Consider the following 23,174-nt stretch of genomic DNA (forward strand, 5'->3'; position numbering starts at 1 on the left):
AAGGGCATTGGAACAAAACCAGGAAGTCTACCATATTATATTTTTATTATAAAATTGAGTGGGCTTTCAGAGCTCTGCCCTGACCTCATGCACAGTCCAGAGGGAGAAGCTATAAAGGCAGTCCCTAGTGCTTCTGCCTCCTTCCCTCCTGGGCTCGGGAATATTTCTGATCAGGGGATATGGATTTCATGTTTTGGGGGGACCAGTTCTCGGGGAGCTCACTGTTCATATCAAGGCACCAGGGATGGAGGGGGAAGAGTTTTTTTGTTGTTTTTCAGGAAGTAGTTAGGAATATTTATCTTAAGTGGTATCTGACATCTTTAATAGGATGTGACATCAAGCCAAGATCTATCATTTTTGTGGTTAGTTCTTACTGGTTTCCATTAAACATTTGGTTCCATATTAGAAAAATTGTTTATTTTTGCAAAGGCTTGCTATAGTGAGGAACATTCAGCTTAAATATAGCAACTTTTGTTGCTTTCTTTTGTAAACAAAAATACATGTAATAATTGCATTAATAGAGTCTTACAGGCCACAGTGGTGAATACAAATCTCCTTTCCAAAGGTATTTTAACATTATGGCAAATATGTTTCAAAATGAATAGGGGAGTAATTAACTTTTTTTTTTTTTCCGGAAGGTATCTGGAATTGGCACTCGAAGAGTCTCTACAGAAGGGTCTGCAAAGCAGCTACCAGACGCTTACTTTCTGCTTCCACAGGTCCAGAGCATTCGACTTTCACAGACACAGGTAATTTTAATAGATTTATTTTGAATTCTGGTATGCACTAAACTTTGTAGTCCTCTAAATTGAGGTATCTTTTGCTGCCCTTTTTATATAGGATTGTTAGAGATGTTAAACTCACCAGGTTGCAGAATTGGGTTTTTACTATTTTTTGCTTTTTTGGAAAAAAAACCCTGATATATATATATAGAAATAATATACATATGTGAAGTGTTGGTGGAATCTACGTACTTCTTGTGAAAGGCTGTATAATCTATGGTGTTGCTTTCCCATAGTTAGCTTAATCTTGTTTTTGATCATTTGAAATGTTTCCAGTTTCTCATTATTATTACCATTAGGCCATGTACAAGTTTTATAAGTTTCTTTATTTCCTTTTTGGCTTTCCTATTTCCTTGGGGTATGTTTTGTAAGGAGAGATTCCGTAGTTAAAGAGTATGAACCATTTTGTAGAGCTTGTTAAATCTTGCCAGGTTGCTTTTCAGGAAGACAGAACCTCTGTGGTCACCAGTAATGGTATTTTTTTAGGAATGTCTTACTGTCTTCCCCTCTCCCTGCTTCCAGTCTTTCCTGAGTGGATCTCAGTGGAAAGAAATGTTGTCGATGTTTTAGAGTGTGTATCCAGTCGACCCTTGAACAGTGCAGGGGTTCTGGGGGCCCACCCTCTCTGCATTTTATAATCTGTGTATAACTTTTGACTCCCTAGAAACTTAACTACTAATAGCCTACTGTTGACCAGAAGCCCTACAGATAACATAGTTGACTAACGTGTTTTCTGTGTTGTAGATCTCATATACTGTATTCTTAGAAAAAAGTAAGCTAGAGAAAATGTTATTAAAATCATAAGGGAAAAATCCATTTACAGGACTGTACTCTATCAAAAAAGAATTTGCATATAAGTGGACCTTTATAGTTCAACTTCTATTGTTCAAGGGTCAAGTGTAATGATAATTTAATGTTATTTCAATATGCATTTCATTAATAGGGTATAGAGTTTGATCACTTTTCCCCCTTGACTTATTTCCTGGTGACTACGGATAACTTGGGAAATGGAGAAAACTCTTGAACCAATGTAGGATGAACTTTTCCACCTTACCTATCCTTTTTTCTGATTAGTGAATAAAGAACATTGCTAAGAACTTTGTGTGGGTCACAGTAGTATCTGGGACTTTCCTTCATTCAGTAGTCTTCTTGAGCCTCTACTATAGGCATGCACTGTTTTAGCATTTCCATCTTCCTGGAGCTTCCATCCCAGTGGGAAGACAAGCAAAACTAATTTACCCGAATGGAATGTCTGGGAGATTTGTCATCATTTTGGATAATTCTCGGGGCTTTTTAGTATTATTAGTTGTATTATTTTAAAAAAATTATTATTTTTTTTAAGGTTTTATTTATTTATTTGACAGTCAGATCACAAGTAGGCAGAGAGGCAGGCAGAGAGAGAGAGAGGGGAGGAAGCAGGCTCCCTGCTGAGCAGAAAGCCCAATGAGGGGCTCAATCCCAGGATCCAGAGATCATGACCTGAGCCGAAGGCAGAGGCTTTAACCACACTGACCCAGGCACACCTATTATTTTTATTTTTATAAAATTGAATAACACCCCTTCCTAGGACTTTAAGGACAATTACTTAAGGTTTGCAAATTTGGATTTGGTTTAAATCCTAAAACCAGTGGGAATCTATTGAAAGGTTTCAAGCATAAGAATAGCATGATCTGACTTGCATTTTTTGTAGGGGTTGAAAGGCTGGAGTAAATGTGACTTGCATATGCTGATAGCGTAGGTTTTTCCTGCTGAACATTTTTAGCCTTATCTCAGGGCCCTCCTTCAGCAAAGGGGGCCCACTGCGAATGGCCAGGTTTCTCTGGTTACTGAGACTGGAAGCTTTGAATGCCAGCTTCTGTGTTAGTGGTAATAAAAGTATTGAAACAGAGACAGGTGTTCAGATATCTTAGTTAATAGGGGTTAATTGAAGGAAGACAAGGCGGTAAGTAAGGGAGAGGGCAATGACCCTGCTGGCCTCTCCACGAGATCTGCTGGAGACTTTGTTATGAAGAGAGCTTGCACGTCAGGCGCTGTACCTGGCAGACCTTGTCTGCTAGCTGTGATGCCCACTGACCTTTCTTGGGTCCAGGCTGTCATCGTCTCTCTCCCAGGCAATTCTGATGGACCCGTAACAGACCTGCCAGTGTCTACTCTGGCCTTTTCAAAAGTCTCTGTCCCCCAAATTCAAATTGGACCACACGTGGGATGTGATAAAATGCACTACATTTAAGAGTTTGTAGCTAAAACTCAAATTTGGGGGGCTGATCTTTTGTTAGAAACCAGTATTTTGAAGATCTGAATATCAAAAAATATCTCTTAAAAGGCGACTATTTTAATCTTCTATTTTTACTGTGATTCAGAAAAAAGGAAACTATATTTTTCAAGGCTTACTATATAAAAAAAAAATAAAAACAACAACAAACCCTACATTAGACTAAAGAAATCATTATGGCACTCCTCAGAAAAAATTCTGACTGTGATATTTCTGCATGGAAACTACATACATATATTTGTGTGTTGTGTTTTAAGTGGGCATAAAATTGCCAGCTAATCTTCCTCAGAAAGAAATGTCTTCATTTTGATATTCTCTCTGTCTCAAGGTTTCTTCATTCTGTTTTTTCGGTCGAGAACCCAACATCTGGGTAGTGTTTGAGTTCAGCTTCCTTCAAAAGGGGTTAGAGGGTCTTTTTATGAGAAGGTACTCATAAAATCACCTCTGGCTCAGTTTAGAGCTGGAAGGTAGATCTGCTAGAAGGCTAGGGAGTAAGAAGGCTTAGGCAGAAATTAGGATGTCCTCAACTTTGCTTTCACTTACCTCCTTCGCTCCAGATGAAAAGAAATAACTTTATTGTGTCTAGGAATAAAATTTGAAGTTGAGAAAAGAAATACAACTGCTTCATGTGAGTCCATTGAATCCTAAGAGAACTGAAACTAAGGTGATAACAATCATTTAAAAGAATTCTCACTCAAACAATAAGAGGGCCAAATAACTTTTAGATTTCTTTGAGTAAAAGGTACAGCCTGCTATACGTTCTGGTTGATGTCACATCTGAGCCTAAATAGAGTTGGATTTCAGTTTAATTGCATATTAAAAAAAAAATTACCTGGCTTAAACATAGGTAACAGGAGACAAAGACATGCACACAAGGATTTACCCAAGGATTCCTGAATATAAAGTGTCTAGAAGGTGAAGGCTCCAAAATGAGCAGATGCTGCTTGATTCTGCCGAGCTATAGACTTGCTAATCAGGGAAGGAAAAACAGCTGGAGTATTTTGCAAAGCTAGGAGTGTTGTTCAGCAAAGCCCTTCTGGTGCTCTGTGGAGGAAATATAAATGAAACGGCAATTTTAACATGACCATGAGCTATTGCTTTAAAACGTCAAAGAAATTTGAGTTGTCAACATCCTCAGTTGTCAGGAGGATCACGGAAGGCGTCAGCTGTTTTGCGGCTCCAAACCCAACACAGTTCCATGGTGAGAAATTAAGTTGAAAGTAATCAAGAGACAGCTGTGTACAGCTGCAGATCACTGTAACGTGTATGGCTTCACACACCTGATGCAGGTGCCTCCACTGTAACTCAGACATCGAGAAGCAGAATGAGGTTTTGGTCATGTGCCAGGATGGCTAGGAGCATGGAGAGCTCAGTACAAATAGTGACAGCTGTTCGTGCCTTTCCCTCACTTAGAACCTCAGCTCCGCAGGGCAGAGACCATTGCTCTACTGACCCCATCATAGGTGCTCAAATAACAGGCATCGGCATGACTGTGTGAAAGTCATTTTACACATCCAGGGATAAACAGGAAAATTACCAAATAAGATTATGGAGTACAAAAATGTACATAGTTTCAAGGAGGCTTTAGGGAGATTGCTAGAAAAAAGCATTTAAATATGTTATTAGTGGAGAGCTAGGGCTACACAGGGAGGCTTCTAGAACCTTTGGGTTAAATTGCATGATTATAAACCATTTTTCCCAGCGTGCTGTGCTTTACGTCTCCAGGACTTATTGCTTTTATAATCAGGAGTTTGTACATTTTCACCACTGTCACCCGCTCTGCTCCCCCTGCATATCCCACCTCCGGCAATCTTGAATCTGTTGTCTCGTGAGTTCAGTTGTGTGCGTGTGTGTGCACGCACGCATGCATGTGTGTGTGTGTGGTTTTTTCCCCCATAGAGTCCACATATAAGTGAGACCATGTTTGTTTTTCTCTGTCTTATTTCACTTAGTATAATGCTCTCTGGGTCCACCCATGTTGTTGCAAATGGCAGGCTTTCCTTCTTTTTTGACTGAATAATATTGCATTGGATATACATATCACATTTTCTTATCCATTCATTCGTTGACAGACACTTAGATGGTTTCCCTGTCTTACCCATGATTAAAAAAAAAATGATCGGGTGGCTCAGTCGGTTAAGCATCCAACTCTTGATCTCGGCTCTGGTCTTGGTCTCACAATCATGAGTTCAAGCCCTGTGTGTTGGGCCCCACCCTGGGCATGGAGCCTACTTAAAAGAAAATGCTACAATGAACATGAAAGTGCAGATATTTTTCCCAGTTGGTGTTTTCATTTCCTTTGGATAAATACTCAGAAGTCGAATCGCTGGATCATAGGGTAGTTCTGTTTTCAGTATTTTAAAGAATGGTTGTATTGTTTCCATAGTGGCTGCCCCGTCTTACATTCCCACCAGCCACCAAAGGTGCACTAGGGCTCCCTTTTCTCCGCATTCTTACAAACTGTGTATATGCGTATGAAGAAGTAAATGTTGATGGAAGACAGGGGAGCTCTTTCCACTGGGGATCTGCTATACTGAGTTTTTCATATACAGGAGGTGTCACGGCTCTTCTCTCACACTTCCTTAAAATTGCTTCCTGGGGTAACAACTAGAAATTTTATGGCATCACTCACATATCCTTGCCACTTGCTGCAGATCACCTCATGCGAATATACTGTGACGTCCATCAGTGTTACTCTCACGAAAACCATTGAAAGATTCAGGTAGCTGGGGCAACTGGATGGCTCAGTTGGTTAAATGTCCAGCTCTTGATTTCAGCTCAGGTTTCTTGGTCGTGAGTTCAAGCCCCACATTAGGCTCCATGCCCAGCATTTATTTATTTATTAATAAATTAACAAATAAGATTCAGATAGCTGTGACATAAGTTAAGTTTAGGTAATGCCCCAAAATTATGGATTTATTTTAGGGATACAAGCTGGAGGAAAAATTAATTTCTTGTATGAGATCAAAAAGCCAATCTTATACCTCTGTGTGTTTCCAAGAAGCCTTGGATCTTTCCACTGAGCCACCCTACCTTTTTTGGAAGCATTAAATGAGCGTCTGTAAAGCATACAGGACAGAGCTTAACCTCCAGAGTATAATTTTATTAAAGTACTCTGAAAAGGGCATTATTTGGTATTTTATCCTCCTTTTCTAAAAGAGCATATGTTTAGGAAAATTGGTCCAACTGTCCATTTTATTTAATCTTCTCTCTACTATTAGGGGGAAAATAGTGTTCATATTTGTATTGTCATATAGATCATAATTGCTTCTGCCCTCTTTTTTTTTTTTTTTAAGATTTAATTTATTTTAGAGATAGCAAGACAGTGCAGTGGGGGAGGGGCAGAGGGATAGGGAGAGAGAATCTACCAGCGGACTCGCCGCTGAGCATGGAGCCTGATGCGGGGCTCAGTGCCATGACCCTGAGCTCATGACTGAGCTGAAACCAAGAGTTGGGTGCTTAGCTGAGAGTGCCACCTGGGGAACCCCTGCTTCTGCCCTTCTAATATGAATATCCTAAGCTTAAGATACCAGTTTGTTGCTTGGAATAACAAAAAATGGGTCTATCTCATGGAATAAACTAGGGTGTCAGTGAACAATTATTACCTCATTTTTTTGCAATATAGGCTCATTTTGGTCTTTTTTGTTTGTCTTTCACCTACTGGTATCTGACTTTTGCATTTTTCTTGCTCAGTTGAATCAGATGAAATGGCTCGCTCACTTCTGGAAACAGATATGTGTGTGTGATTCGTCTTCTCTCTAGATTCTTACTGGCCTGGTGTGTTGTAGCGGCTGCCGAGTTCCGTGGAGAGGAGGGTGTATGTTTCTGTCAATCTGCTGCACATGTGTGTTTGCTCTTAGGAATAAAGTAGAGGAACATGAGGACTTGAGATTGCTTTTAACTTTTTAAACCTTCTCATCTGGCCCTTCTTTTTCATTTATTTTGCCCTGTATGAAATAAGGGTTCCTAGCAGGTGAGAAGTCACTGTTACAGTGGGTCCCAGTAAGAGTCTGAGGTCCCTCTCCTTTTGCTGTAGTCTTGTCGTTATTTGGCCCTTGGCTTTTTCTGGTCATTCTCCACTCCATTGCATGTGCCACACCGCTGCTCTAGCATTCTCCAAAGCAATGTCCCTCAATGCTTCCCTGGGCTCTGTACTAGCTGACTTCCAGAGCTTGGCGTAGGAGGCCCTTGGCCTCTGCTCCAGCTTCCTCGGCAGCCCCAGATGTCCCCTACTTTCCTCCTCCACGCTGGCCTCCAAAACTGCTCACTGTAAGAATATGCCATCCCTTCTTACATATACTGCCTTCCCTTCATAAGCTCTCACCTCCTGTAATTCTCACAGTCCTTCTCATTCCATCCTTTGAGACTCAGTTCGGTTTCACCCCCTCTGCAGGCTTCCCAGGGTCCCAGGTGAACCTGTGCTCCAGTCCCACGGTACTCTTTTTAGGCCCTTGCTTGAACATTTGGGGCCCTGGTCCTCTATCATTTCTCTCCCATGCTTTTCCATGAGGCTGGCTGGGACAGGGCCTCTTTCCTTTTCCTTTTTACAATCTCACCATCAGTGTAATGTTCAGTACACTGAGGGCCCCAGAGTTTATTTGTTTGTTTGTTTTTTGTTTTTTAATTTATTTTTTATTTATTTTCAGCACAACAGTATTCATTATTTTGCACCACACCCAGTGCTCCATGCAATCCGTGCCCTCTATAATACCCACCACCTGGTTCCCCCAACCTCCCACCCCCCCTCTTCAAAGCCCTCAGATTGGTTTTCAGAGTCCACAGTCTCTCATGGTTCACCTCCCCTTCCAATTTCCCCCAACTCCCTTCTCCTCTCTATCTCCCATGTCCTCCATGCTATTTGTTATGCTCCACAAATAAGTGAAACCATATGATAATTGACTCTCTCTGCTTGACTTATTTCACTCAGCATAATCTCTTCCAGTCCCGTCCATGTTGCTACAAAAGTTAGGTATTCATCTTTCTGGTGGAGGCATAATACTCCATAGTGTATTGGCACCACATCTTCCTTATCCATTCGTCCGTTGAAGGGCATCTTGGTTCTTTCCACAGTTCGGCGACCGTGGCCATTGCTGCTATAAACATGGCCCCAGAGTTTTTAATAGATAGGTGAGTCAGTGGGCGTCCGACTTGAGATCCCCAAATAGCGTATCTACCTGTCGTTCCCTGTAAGATTTGTATGACTTCACCTTTTCACCACATCAGCCACACTGACCTTCACCAGACTTATTCCCAGGGCAGGTGGTAATATTCTTATTTTAGAAATTGTAGAAGAGACTCAGAGTTTAAATTACTTGGTGGAGGCTGAGAGCTGAATAGGGATCCATAGCACAGCTCAGTCTGCTGTAGGATTTTCTCAGATGTGCGAAGCATCATGATGACTCTAATATCTGTTGAGTCTGTAATTCATGTTCCACAAAACACAAACAGCAAGTGAAATGTGGTTTTGGGCCACATTTTTGTAATGGTAATAAAACCGTAGAAACACCTTAAAGGCTCAACAGTAGAGGGAGGATTTGATGAGTTTGATTACATCAGTATGGCAGACTATTAAGTGATTCTTCCAAGTTATAATCATGGTGCTTAATCTGACAAGTGGATAGTAGAATAGAAGGTAGGCTCTACTTGATGATTGTAACTGTAAGATAGAAGGTGAAATAGAATACATAAATAGAGTTGTGTTAGGCTTGTGAAAAGTGAAAGTTTTTATTTTTTAATTTTTTTACAGTGCTATTTTGGTTCTAAACCACTGAGATTTGAGGAGTGTTTCTGTGGTTTATTTGAGCATAATTCAAAGAATATTTGAAACTGGCATTGTCTCAGAATCTGGCCTAGAGTCTCACTGTTGCAATTGGCTTGTCTCTGAGATTTACAAGGACTCAAGTTATTGTTATTAGGATCATTGTAAAATAATGTTTATTGCTAAAAATAAAATGGTAAGTCAAACTGGGAAACCCAGAGAAGTGTAGAAGTGAGAGGAAAGCCCATGGCATACAGTCTCACCAATTAAAGGGGTATGTGTGTCCTAACATGGTATCATATTACCAAATTATCTAAAAGTGAGATTGTTGTTACAAACAATTACAATGTAATCCTTAGATAAGGTGGGAGGGGACCAGAGGACTGAAAATTTAGAGGTAAGACCCAAGACCACCGTCATCCTTGGCAACGAGAACCAGGACCGATGTTTTATCATCTGCTCTCAGTGTGCTTTCTGAGTGTGCATGCCTGTGATAAGGGTTCCACTTCCCCACCACAGTCTAGTGTTGCTGGACGGTGTGAAGGAGAGCTTGAGAGCTTCTTTCTGGGTGTGCAGTGTGATACCTAATGCGCTTCAGACTAGGAGTTCCTCACCTTTTCAGATGGACACAGCCCTCACTTTTGGAGTGGTGATGTCAGGCCCTTGTGCCTGCCTGGGACAGGTGTTGGGCAAGTGTTGCTTGGAGCCCCATGCCTGCCAGGCTGGGGGAGGGTGCCCCAGGGTGCTTTCCTGCTTCTTGCCTTACAGATGCTGATCCCTGTTAATTAAGTGTGGCAATCTGAAAGGGAATCTAAAATCACTATGGGGCGGGGACCAAGGGAAAGTCTTTTTAATCACAATTCCACAAAAGAGAAGGGGGCACATTTCTCACTAAGTTGCAAGAGTCTGATCCTGGATTTTTTTTTTTTTTTAAAGATTTAATTTATTTATTTGACAGAGAGAAATCACAAGTAGATAGAGAGGCAGGCAGAGAGAGAGAGAGAGAGGGAAGCAGGCTCCCTGCTGAGCAGATAGCCCGATGCGGGACTCGATCCCAGGACCCTGAGATCATGACCTGAGCCGAAGGCAGCGGCTTAACCCACTGAGCCACCCAGGCGCCCCTGATCCTGGATTTTGAGATGGAAGATTGAGAACCGGGAAATGTAACCTCTCTAGTGGCCCTGTTTTCTTGATGGGCTTCCATAATTAGTTAAATGGAAGAAACAGATTTTCTGAATGTGATAGCTGAGAATGCCTACAAATCTGTGTGTCATCAATAATGTATTTAGTACTGTTTCTTTGTGTGATAAAAGTTATTTGATTTTTTTTGAACATAATATGATACAGTGTTAGTCTCTGGAAAAGTATTACTATGTGTTAAATAAATGCCATTACTTAATTTTTGTCTGTATACTTGCCTCTGAATATGGCTTTTATTTTGTTTTTATTTTTTAGAAATAGAATCTTTATAAGGGATGTGTGCATTTTTAAAGTTGATACTGGACATTAAGAGAAGGACAAAAGAATACTAATATATCAATAATGAATACAGTGCTATAGAAATAGTACACATAGGGAGCAAGTGAGGAGCATTTACATGCATGAAAATGGCTTTTAAAAGCAAGGGAATTGGGGGGAAAACGCAAGGAATTGCTTAATTTTATACCTTTTCCTCTTTTTCGTCTCATCCCAATGAGGATGATTCAAGGGGATGGGACTGTGGGAAGTGGAGAATAGGGGGCCTGTGAGTGGAAGGAAGGGGAGGGAAAGACTGGAGGGAGAAATGCCTAGGTGTGTGGGGGTGGGTATCTCTTCCTTCTGTTCGACAGAGCAGGGAGTGCCTCCCCTCCGTCTTCTCCCTGTTGCTTCTCTAAAATCTCTGCTGTCTTGGCAGGAGCGAACAGTGTTCTTGGAGAGCAGTTACCTGGTCAGTTCTTTAACTCGGCACTTACCTTGTTTCTTTTCTCCCTCCCAGGAGAATTGGCTGGCTCCTTACGGAAAACCCCGAGAGATCCCTAGCATAATAAATACAGTATTCAGAAGTTTCTGTTTTTAAATGTGTATTTTCCTTCGCCAAGATTATAAGCTCCTCAAGAGCAGGAATCCTGTCTTAGCCAGTATTTGTTTTCTGATTACCTAGCACAGTCTGACCATATAACACACAGTGAATAAGTGACCTTCAAAGGAAAAAACTATCATTTCAGCTATTTATGAACTTAAGAGACAAGAATCTTTTTTGACTTCTTTCAAACATTCATTATGTTAGAATATTCTAGAAACTTTTGTTGGGGTATTTGAAGATGCCCAACAAATAATGCCTGTATTCCTGGCCAAGTTCTAAACTAGTGGACGTGTAGTTAGGGGTGGTGCCTGGGTGGCTCAGTAAGTTAAGTGTCCAACTTTTGATCTCTGTTCAGGTCTTGATCGCAGGGTTGTGAGTTTAAGCCCCACACTGGGCTTCATGCCAGGCATGGATAATACTTAAAAATAGAAAATGAGAAGTCAGGGAACCAAAATGCCAGTCATATTGCTGATAAGCCACATTCTTATGTATCAGCTGAGCTCAGAGAGAAAGTTACCAACTCTCTGTTCCATTGGGTAGATCACAGGGTGGCCTGTCAGAAGGGGGTTTTGAGTCTGAAGGACAGACCCTCTTCTCAAGAGTAGAGAGGAAAGAAACCAGCTCCTCTGTGAGCCCCTACCCTTCTCTGTGCTGTCCTCAGTACAGCATCATGTTCTGGCAACCCCCTCTACCTCCAAGGGGAGAGGAAGAGTTGGGGCAATAGGATAGGTGAATTTAGGGAAAGAGAATCCTTTCCTTGTAACATTCCTCAGTTTTTGTACCTGTGACCCACTGGGCTTGCCTGTTATCAAGATGGGGTTTTCCTTTCCTCTGGCAAGGAGATCAGCAGACTCCTGGCAACTGTGCTCCCACTGTCCTTGGTCTGTTCCTCCTCCCACTGGAACCAAACCCCCATTTCTTTGATCCTCCTCAGATTGTTGGGGAACATTGCTGAGTTTGCCTCTTGAAAGCTCTGAGACAGATTAGAATAATTCACTAATAGTCCATTCCAAAGGCACACTGCAGTTAAGGTTGAAAGTTCATGTCCTCATCTGTTTCCCATTCTGAATTCTTTTCAAGTATGATATTGAATACAGCTTATCAGAGTTTTCGCAGTGGTATCAAATAACAGAATTAAGATACTCCAATAAAAAAACACCAGCCATATAAGTATGTCCCATCATAGAGATTATAGTGTAGTGAATAAGGTGCATTCTAAAACCACACCACCTGGGTAAAAATCTTGGTCACCTCTGAGTGACCTTGGCCAAGTTACCTAACCTCCTTGTGTCTTAATTCATCTAAAATAAATAATAATAGAGTACTTCATAGGATTGCTGTAGCTGTTGACTAAATTCATGCTTATAAAATGCTTAGAACTAGTACCTGAACCCTAACTAAAATTTGCATTCATCACTTAACTTAAAAAAAAAAAAAGATATTTTGACTATAAACCTTCTCCTATTGTGAAACTCTTGGAGAATTTTTAAATTCAGAGATTCAGTCCTCTGGCAAGATGTGAAAATTCAAGTCTATAGTCCCATATCAAATTATCTTGGCTTGTGAGTTAACATTAAAAGAATTTGAAGCCCTCCCCAGTTTCTTATTTTTTTGGTCTTAGCCCGAGAGGTTTTCCACACCTGTGTGAGCTGGGGAGCCTTCAGCAGCCAGAGCCCGGGCCTGCTCTTGCTAGAACGCATGAGTCTTCCTCAAGTTATACTGACTTAATATTAAGTCACTCCGGGCTCCTGGCTGGCTCAGTCAGTAGACCATGCGACTCTTGATCTTAGGATTGTGAGTTCGAAGCCCACGTTGGGTGAAGAGATTGCTTAAAAATTAAAAGGAAAAAAAAATCTCAAAATGTATCAAGTCTCTTTTGAGCCTTCCTTGAGTCTAGACTCTTAAGATAAACAGGAATATCGGGTATCAACCTCCCATCCACCAGATTTGGAAAACATGCCTCCCATTCCAGCCCTCAAGGGACTAATTCTAAGCAGAATGATTCCTAACACTTCTTCTGGCCAAAAAGAGGGATGGAGGATGGAGAGCATCACCTTGGTTTTGGCTTCAGTTTATGCCAGTTGTTTTGATTCCAAGACCTTTGTATTTAAACTCAGTGAGGAGAGATTGCCCATCAGGAGGCTGCCTTGGGACCTCAGGAGCTTGGGGAAGTGCCCCTTGCACAGACCAGCTCCTCTCAGGAGCGAGCCCCAGAGGCAGTCTGGTCTTCCCTCTGAGTGAGCACTTGGCAATGGTGGCAGCCTGGTGACAGGTGTGTTTTTGTTCTCCTTCCTGTAAGAAGCCCTTGTTTCTGGAACCTCTGTGCTGAAAGGTGGGGACACCCTGTTGAGGACAGAGGGCTGCAGTGCCTGGGCAGGGGCACTAGGATCTGTGAGCACAATGGTTTCCACAGCTTCTTACAGTAGACTCATTTAGGTTTCTGGAACCTACTTTTTCTTCTTCTTCTTCTTCTTTTTTTAACAAGCCAGTCATAACATGGTAGGATTCCAGCATTAACTTGTTAGTCGTGGCAGTTTTTACTTCACAATGTGAGGTTGTTTTTTTTTTTTTTAATTAACATAGAATGTATTATTTGTTTCAAGGGTACAGGTCTGTGATTCATCAGTCTTACACAGTTCACAGCGCTCACCATAGCACATCCTCCCCAGTGTTCATCACCCTGGAACCTACTTTTTAGAGAAGGCTTTTCCCTTTCAGCCCCACCTGTTTCCAGTGGAGCATTGTTCTCACCTGATTCCTGGAGGGGAGCTGCTACTGACATTTAGGAAGCTTGGGGCCCGGTGGGGATAGCGTGTTGGCCGTGAGCCACTCACCGTCTCCCCCAGGTTGTGAGCTTGCCTCGCTTTCTCTGCCATTCGGGGCTATTCCTCCAGAATGTGCTTGACTTCTCCTGGCCCCTCTTCCTCTCAGGAAGGCTCAGTTGAGTTTCTAGCTATTTTTTTTTTTTAAAGATTTTATTTATTTATTTGACAGAGAGAGAGATCACAAGTAGGCAGAGAGGCAGGCAGAGAGAGAGGAAGGGAAGCAGGCTCCCTGCCGAGCAGAGAGTCTGATGCGGGGCTAGATCCCAGGACCCTGAGATCATGACCTGAGCTGAAGGCAGCGGCTCAATCCACTGAGCCACCCAGGCACCCTGAGTTTCTAGCTATTTAACCAGCTTCTTTTGTTGGTCTTTTTCTTTCTCAAACATCTGTAAGGCTGCTACTGTTTTCTGGAATTGGCTAAGTCCTTTTTTTTTTCCTTGTTCTTTTTGATCTGTATTTTATATATATATATATATATATACACACACACATACACACACACATATACATGTACATGTGTGATTATATATATATATATATATATATATATATATACTTTTTTCTCTTCTCTCTAGATGTTTCTTTAGATATTTTCTTGTGAGTTCTCCTAAAGGAAGAGAGATGAAAATCAATGAGTTCTGGGTCTGCTAAAAGCATCTGCTTTCAAACAAATCTTCTCTTCCCTGTGTTGGAGAGTCTTCCTCTGGAGATGCTCCTATCATACCAACATCTAAATCAGGCCTGGGGGTCAGTCTGTCTCCATAGTCTTGCCTGGCTCCCCTTGAATGGGTTTCCTCTTCTTGCTGTGCCTTCTCTTAGATTGAGTCCTACTTCTGTGAACTTCATAAACATGTTCCTCCAGGGCATGGGCCGTAGCTGTGTCTCCACCTTGTATTCTCTGAGCATTCTGCTCTGAACCTCCTGTCCTCTGTATCCCTGAACCTCTCCAGATCTTATGTAGTTGTCCTGGGTTTAGCTGTCTCAGTCCTCAGCTGTTCTTACTGTGGATTCTGCACCTGGCTTTACAAGTGCCTTTCTCCATACCTCCTGTAATGGAAGCCTGGTTTCTTCAGGGGGAGCAGTTCCTTTCTGCTAAGGTCTTGCTTTTCTTCTTTAATTACATTTTTTATTTTTTAATTTTTACTTATTATTATTACTTTTTTTTAGAATTTTCTTTTTAAAGATTTATGTATTTGAGAGAGAGAGCACAAGTGAGAGCGAGCACAAGCAGGGTGAAGAGCAGAGGGAGAAGCAGGCTCCCTGCTGAGAAGGGAGCCTGATGTGGGACTTGATCCTGAGACCCCGGGATCATGACCTGAGCTGGGGTCATGATCCAACTGAGCTTAACCAACTGAGCCACCCAGGCACCCTATTCCATTTTTTAAATGCTCCAATGAGCACAAAGGTCTCTTTCCCTCACTTCAGTTAGCTACCAGGCTATGTCCATCTCTCTGGATTCTGTTGAGCTGGACTTTTGAGGCCTCATTTTCTCAGTCATGTTCTGTCTAATTGTTCTCTAAGAGGTTAATCTTTCTCTTAAGGGGAGCTCTCACTCCCTCCTTCTTCCTCCATCTGCCCTTTTTGTTCATCTTGCTCTGATAGGAAAACTAAATCATGTGTCCCTAACCTTCCAGCACTTCTCTGATGTCCAGAGTGAACGGATTGTTCTAACCTTAGTGGTTGCTTTCTTTGTGCATGCAGTTAATTCTGTCAAATTGCTTGTCTGCCTCAACTCAAGATAAGAGCATCTCTTCTATCTGATTAGCTTATTGCTTCTTTATTTATAAAATCTGCCATCTGTCTGTGTATCTGTCATTTTGGATCTTGAGCATCTAAAACAGTGGTTAGCATTTAGATGATTAATAAATCTGGAGCCAGTGTGATGGGGAGGAACTTCTGAGTCTGTAGACCGGCCCACATGAATTTAAGTGAGAATTTAAACTCTTTCTTAGTTCCAACTCTTGGCCATGAAGATAATGCATAAAAAAGGAACAGAATTTGGAGCAGCCTGTCTGTACTGTCTGTCTGGAGTTGGACCCAACAGTTTCTTCCAAGATCTGGCAATAAAAGCAGATGGTCCAGCTCTGGGAGCTCTCTCTATTGTGAGAGGAGTCCTCACTAGAACATCTTTTCCTTTTCCTTTTTCCTTCTCCCCTTCCCTTTCCCTTTCTAGTGGTGAAGTATATGAACCATAAACTACCATTTTAAGTGTACAGCTGAGTGGCATGATGAAGTACATTCACACTGTCATGCGATCATCACCATCACCCATTCTAGAACTTTCTCATCTTCCCCAACTGAAGCTCTTACACGCACTACATAGCAACGCTCCATTAACCTTTCCTCTCAGTCCCCCCCAGGACCATTAGTCTGCTTTCTGTCTCTATGAATTTGACTGTTCTAGGCCCCCTCATATAAGTGGAATCACAGAATATTTGTCCTTTTGTGTCTGGCCTATTTCACTCTGTTACAATGTTTTCAGGGTCCATCCGTGTTCTAGTATATGTGTCAGATCTTCCTTAAGACTAGGTAACATGCCATTGTATGGATACACCATGTTTTGTTTAGTCATTCATCCATGGATGGATTTTGGGTTGTTTCAACTTCTGACTACTGTATGTAATGCAGCTATGGATTTGGGTGTACAAATACCTGTTCGAGTTCCTCCTATCACTTTTGGGCATATACCTAGAAATAGAATTACTGGATCACTCAGTAATTCCATGTTTGATTTTTTTTGAGGAACCACTATACTGTTTCCCACTGGGTCATCCTTTCTTCCATAGCCATGGCTGACTTTTGCCATGGCTACTTTTATTTAGGTAAAAGCTACACCCACATTGCTCAAGGTCTAGCTTCCACCGCCTGCATCATGAAAGCCCCAAATTCTGTGGAACCTGGGCCCAGGGTCAAGACCTGAGCCAGGCCTTCAGGACCTGCTTGCCATTTGCTCAAGGCCCACAGCATCCAATTGTATAAAAATAGCTGCTTGCCTTTGGATCAAGTCACCATATGCCACATGACCTACCAAGGTGAAAATCCCACAAAGCTCTCCTGAAACTGCCAACCCAGCTTGTAACAGCGAAAAGCCAGCTTCCCAAGTGCAAAAGCTGAAGTATTGCACCATGTAGGCTACTGGCATTTGGTCCAATGACAAGTCTCAGTATCTAAATGCTAACTTGCTTTCCACATTGCTTTTTGCTAACTTGGTTTCACGGTTTCTGGCGCATTTCAGGAAGGTAGAAGCTTGTGGGCAACACATGGCTCTTCTCTTTTCTTGGGTTCTAAACCAAATGTGAAATAAGACAAAAAGAACTTGAAGTGTTTTAGAAATGACAACAACAACCCTCTTCTCTTAGAAACCAAAAGAGTGTGGAAGAGGAGTTTCCCTCTCTTACAACCTTGATGTGGGAAAAACCATTTCCCAGAAGCATTTAAGTTATTTTCTGTGAAGTTTTACTCATTTAATGCATTAATTGTGAATGACCAAATGAAAACAATAATACTCCCTTTGGAAGGTCTACCATGTGCTCTGTGTGTACTCTGTGGGTTTTGTTTCGGGCTCATAACATGGCTGTGACCTCACTAACTCTGTTTTATCAAAGAGGAAACTGAGTCTTAGGCAGGGTAGAGGATGCCCCTAAGGTTTTTTGTTTCTTTGTTTTAAGATTTTATTTATTTATTTGACAGAGAGAGGTCACAAGTTGGCAGAGAGGCAGGCAGAGAGAGAGGGGGAAGCAGGCTCCCTGCTGAGCAGAGAGCCTGATGCGGGGCTCGATCCAGGACCCTGAGATCATGACCTGAGCTAAAGGTTTAACCCACTGAGCCATGCAGGTGCCCCACCTCTGAGGTTGTGGCCGGGGTTTCATCTCCAACTGAGTTAACAGCAAAGCCTTTTCTGGAAAAGATGTGGATAAGAGAAAATGCAGCACATGAGCTTTTATCCCTCTTCCCTTAAAACAAAAATGAATTTCAGCCATTTCCTAGGTTTTTACAGATATTTTAGCAAGGGGTCTGGCAGGGTAGGTGAATTTTGTTTCAGTGGTTAAATATCTGAGGATTAGCAGAGCAGTGGTTAGGAAGAGGGCTGAAGCCCAGTTGCTAGAGAGGAGAGAAAGCAACCCTATAGTGCTGACTAATAACTCCACTGAGCCCGGCTGTTGTACAGGAAACACTAAATTAGGAGTTGGGTTACAGAGCGTGGCTCTTGTATGGAAGGGACCCAAGAAAGGGCCTATTTTATGCAAACTTACTTGCTGTATAGATTGTGTTGTACCTAGCACTGTAGATGGGGCCACTGTCTGGAATGGTCACATGGCTTATACAGAATCTGGATTCCTGCTGAAAGACATTTACCTGGAAAAGAACCTTTAAAATTTAGCATTAAAAATTGTAGAAGGGGAGAAAAGTGAGACCTAATATTGGAATTTATCTATAATTCTTTTATGTATTCCTCAAATATTCCTTAAATGCAAGTTTTCTGTGTGTGGTCATTACTGCCAACGCCCTGATTTCAAGGCTCTTGATCACTCTGTTTGTATCAGTGTATTATAGATTCTCATATATTTTTGCTACGATATTGGTTTATTCTTGTTTGTAGAAGTCATCTAAGAGGGCTGGATTTGAAGTCTATCATTTCCTTTCCTCTTTACTTATACATGATACCCCAGATGACACTCTGTCTGGGCCTGCTGCCCTCAGACCAGTTTCTTAGCCAGAAGAGAACTAGGTGATTTCTTCTCTCTCAGATCCAGTCAGCTAGAGTCATAACACAAAACCATGGGAATATAAGCCATTACAAAAGGGAGTTTTTAACCCTGCCATTTTCTGGACTGTTGCATTTTCTCCTGGTAGGGTTTTTAAATACATGTTTCCATGGTGAAGAAATTTCCAACTTTTAAATTTAGGAGAAGTATACTTGGTCTGTTCTGATTTACTTAGAAAAAAGTACTGACCTGTGTTAAAGACCTGCTATTTTTTTTTTTTTTTCCTGGTTTCCATTAGCTAACCTTAGGACCTTTGATAAGTCATTTAAACCTGCCAAACCACATTTCCCCCCAGCTTCTACAAGGGAATAATACCATTGTACTGCATGGAACAACCAAGAAATTATTTTATTTTTTGGCTGTGAAATTTATGAACTAATTTGTTAAAGTGATTTTTGGAGGGTTTGAAAAGTAAAGAAGTAGGTTTCTCTTTTCCTTTTATAATCTGCCCAGGCACACACACAAGGGGATGTCCCACTGTCTTAACACATGTGCTCAGCTGGGGTCCTTTCAGAGAAAATTTAGTGTGTGTGTGTGTTTTTGCCCTAAGTAGCTCATGTTTTGGTTATAGTTTACTTTCTTAAGTCAGGATTACATTAGTTTTGTTCTTTTGATGAAGACATGAGCCTTTAAATTGCTCTTTGAGAAAAATTGGCCTGCTTCAAGGACAGTTTGGAGGTGTTGGGACTCCCCCTTGTGGGACTCTGAAATGTTCTACAACAACTGAAACAATACAGTAGTTTATTTTTATTGCCCTTTCGACTAAGAGAGGAGTCTTACTTAAAATGGTAAATAAGAAATTGATCCAGAAACTTACCAAGAATGACCAAATACTGGGCTTTATATTACATCAGATCACCCTGCAAATTGGATTGTTTCATCGTGTTCAAAAATCCTAATTCTGAACTTATAATATTTCAACATTTGAAGAAATATTTAGGTAAGAGAATTACCTTCTGAGGTTAAGGCTTATAGTTAAATTGCTGTAAATTTTCAAAAAACACAACTATTATAAATGCATATGTTAAAAATGTGTTGATAGGGGTTTTTCTTTAAACTTTTTTTGTGGAGGGTAGTTTTAGGTCAGGAGTACATGTCAAGAGACAGGTTTTGGTATATTCTTTTATTTTATAGCCATTGTTTATTATTTTTCGTTTCTTGCCTATTTCAGACTTAACCTTTTTCAAGCAAGCATCTGTGGCTGTGTGCCCACTTCTCTTTATTCACTAACTGCATATTGAATTTAGTGGTAGGCTCTACAGTAAAAGCATCAAACAAGGTGCTTGCAATCTTCTGGGAAGACAGACCTGGGCAGGTTGTCAGGGGAAAGGTGCCGTGGGTATAAGTAATGGGCAGTTACCTCAGCTACGGTGTCAGGGAGAACCTTGGTGAAGGGGATGTTTAAGCTGGACATGAAGGTTTAGCTTAGTAGAGGAAGGCTGGATTTGGGGATGTGAGTCCACAGCAGAAGGATGAATTTGGAGGTTGAAGGCAAACAGCAGAAAGTAGACTAGTGAGGCGGGAGCATAATTAAGGTGGTGAAGACTTGGGAGGTGCCTGAGTTTTGTGGCTACAGTAAAGGATTTGGTCTTTGATGGGCTTTGAGCAGATAGTGGCGTCACCTGATTTGCATATTTGTAAGCTCACTCTTGATGCAGTGTGGAGACTGGAATGGAGAGGACAGAGGTAGACACAGGGAGAACGCAAGCCCACCTGTCTCCTCCCTCCCTCCCCTCCCTTCCACGAGGACAAGTGTCCCTAAACTTTTTCTGTAAAGGCCTAAAGAGTAAATTTTGGCTTTGCAGGCCATGTGATTTCTGTTGCAAGTAGTCATCTCTGCAGTTGTAGCATGAAAGCAGCCATAGACAGTCCATAAAAGAATGAACACAGCTGGCATCCAATAAAACTTTATTTACAAACACAGGCAGTAGGCTGGACTTGGCCCATGGGCATAGTTTGCCGACCCTTGATCTCCAGGGTATTAGGAATGAAGAGAAGTGAATGGATTCAAGGGTACTGAGGAGGTGGGGTCAGTATAACTTGGTTATGGTTTTGTTTGAGAAGGGTAAGTGAGGAGGTAGAGCGAAGTTGGTGTTCAGGTTTCTGTCATAAATAACTATGAATAATGGTGCCAGGGCAACACACACAGCAAGGGTAGCAGCTGTCTTGGCGAATGTGAGCATTGAGGAGGAGTGGACATGGGTATGCGGACAGGGCTGAGCTGGAGAGAGAAGTGCAGGCAGCTTCCATGTCTCTTCCCTGGGGGGAGAGAGTGAAGAGGGCGAAAGAGAGAATCCAGAACAACTCTAACATCTTGAGAGGAGAGAGGAAGAGCCTCAAAGAGGAAGGAGAAGAACCAAGAGATGTGGATAATGGGGTTAAATTAGCAGATGAGTTGGACAAAATGAAAAGTGTCTATTAGATTAGTGTGTGAGCAGGTCTTTTATAACTGGCTAAAGCAGTTTCAGAAGTGGTGGGCTTTTTCTTTTTATGTCTTTGATGGTGGGACTCATTTACAGAGAGACAAATTCAGAAATCTGGTTCTTCCTTAAGATTTTAGATTCCATTTACAAATGGTATTGTTCTGTTTAAGTCTAGCAGATACTAGCAATTGCTTTTTAAAAGAACTTCTGGTTAATATTTGGTCCCGCTTACAAGCTTGGTTAAACTTCTTAACTATCTTCACTGCATTTTAAAATGCATTATATTTGACTCCAGTTTGGCTACTTTAATCGCTGAATGACAATTGCAGTTGTTAAAAATGTGTTTTTTAACATAATAAACTTAGGTAATTCTTAATAAATCTGACAAGTCAAACACTACTGTGGTTCTTCTACTTGATACTGAATCTTCCTGGAGTGAAGAAATGCTTACCCACAATTAAGTCAGCCAAGGATTTGGGGAGTGTCTCTTACTGTACTGAGATTTCCTGGTGTCCTGACTGTGGCTGCCAAGCTGAGTGCCTTTTTAAATTTTATAATCACTTTGCCAAACACATCAGACCTAGCAAAACAGGAACTCTCGCAGCCATTTGGATTTACATGCCTCACTACCTGACTGCCCTGTGCCTTCACTGTCTGCATCCCCCTCCCTCCCACCCACAGGGCTGTATTCCTGGATTGGGGTTTGCATTTCCTCCTCTTAAAGATACATCAGTTATCATCCCAAGCAGCTGTTCCGATCTCTGCGTTTGATGAAATTCTGCATTCTTTTCCTTTGCCTTGGTCTCTTCCGGCCGTAGCTCTTTCACATATTAAAAAGGATGAGATGACCAGTGGAATGTTAGACTCCTCTGAGGGTCTTGTTACCACTTGTAACATCATTCCACTAATGGAAGGCTGGCATAAGAACAGCTAATTGGCTGTTACTGGGTGAACCTACTTTGAAATGAAAGACTCCTATGTTGAAACAGAACGTTCAGAAAGTATATGAAATGCCAAACTACAGTGTTCCTGTGTATATTTAGAACATATTTATCTCCTTTCTGCCATAATAGGAATTTTCATGTTGCCCAAGGGAGAGCTTATGATTTCCATTATAATGTAAGCTCAGTGACAGATTTTTATGTCTTATTCATGTTCATTTCCAGCTACTAGAATAATACCCAGCATTTAGTAGATACTCAAATATTTATTAAATGAATCAGTGAATTTCCTGAATAAATGATAGATTGCTTACTATGAATATGAGATTGAACTTTTTTGCCTCTTAAGTTTTTAACCACCTTCTTCTTTTAGGCGGAAACCACTAATACTAGCCTCTTGCAAGTGCAACTGGAATGCAGTTTACATAATAAAGTGTGTCAACAATTAAAGGTAAAATAAAAAATTCAGTGTTTTTATCTTCCCTTTCCTAACTTTTGGTTTGGAAACCAAAAAGAAAATGACACATTCTCTTTTCAGAAATGCGCATGTCCTTACCATAGTGTTTTTCTTTTTCTAAAATTTGAAATCACAAAGCTTTGGATGATTTTTTTTTTTTTGAGTTCTTCCTTTTTTTTTTTTCCATCCGTCCAATCTCAGAGTTGTTATATGGAATCCGATGATGTTCTGCGGCTACAAATGAGCATAATTGTCACCATGGAAAACTTCTCAAAAGATTTTGAAGAAAACACACAAGATTTGTTAGATCATCTTTCTATTATTTATGTAGCTACAGATAAATCTGAGACCTCAGGTAAGGTGGAATCTTTTAAAATTTTTATTATGATACATTTTGATGAGCCTGCATCATCATTTACCTGAAGGTTGTATCATTGCAGTGCAAAACCAAGAGCCTTTGCTTTCTCTTTTAAGAGGTTGAAACAGGGGGCGCCCGGGTGGCTCAGCTATTAAGCATCTGCCTTTGGCTCGGGTCATGATCCCAAGGTCTCTGGGATCGAGCCCTGCATCAGGCTCCCTGCTCAGCGGAAAGCCTGCTTCTTCCTCTCCCACTCCCCCTGCTTGTGCTCCCTCTCTCGCTGTGTCTCTCTCTGTCAAATAAATAAATCTTAAAAAAAAAAAAAAAAAAAGAGGTTGAAACAGTAACTGATCCTCAACCTGCAGCTGCTAGTAAGGTTGTGTTATTTTGGAGTACATTAAGTGGCAACCAGGAATTATTCTGAATTTCCTTGGGGATACCTTTTTTTGGCATTCTGGTGAACAAGTTAAACAGGCACAACAATCTAACATAAATATTCACAGAGTATTTTAAGTCTCGCATCTCGCGCA

General features: G+C 41.3%; 1 protein-coding gene across 8 annotated transcripts in view; it reads left to right on the forward strand.

Annotated features, from left to right (window-relative positions):
* The window catches only part of TMEM131L (transmembrane 131 like), a 160,108-nt gene that overhangs the window by 87,997 nt on the left and 48,937 nt on the right, over positions 1-23,174 (forward strand). For 7 of the 8 annotated variants that reach the window (XM_045082762.1, XM_045082816.1, XM_045082969.1 and 4 more), the window contains exons 7-9: positions 639-749; positions 22,203-22,280; positions 22,488-22,641. In XM_045082762.1, the coding sequence (XP_044938697.1) occupies positions 639-749; positions 22,203-22,280; positions 22,488-22,641 (343 nt within the window). Of the gene's footprint in view, positions 1-638; positions 750-22,202; positions 22,281-22,487; positions 22,642-23,174 lie in introns of those variants that run through there. The other variant, XM_045082993.1, reaches the window with a different exon arrangement.

This window comes from Mustela putorius, unplaced genomic scaffold (assembly GCF_011764305.1).
Source record: "Mustela putorius furo isolate JIRA1106 unplaced genomic scaffold, ASM1176430v1.1 tig00000056_pilon_pilon_pilon, whole genome shotgun sequence".
Classification (NCBI taxonomy): domain Eukaryota; kingdom Metazoa; phylum Chordata; class Mammalia; order Carnivora; family Mustelidae; genus Mustela; species Mustela putorius.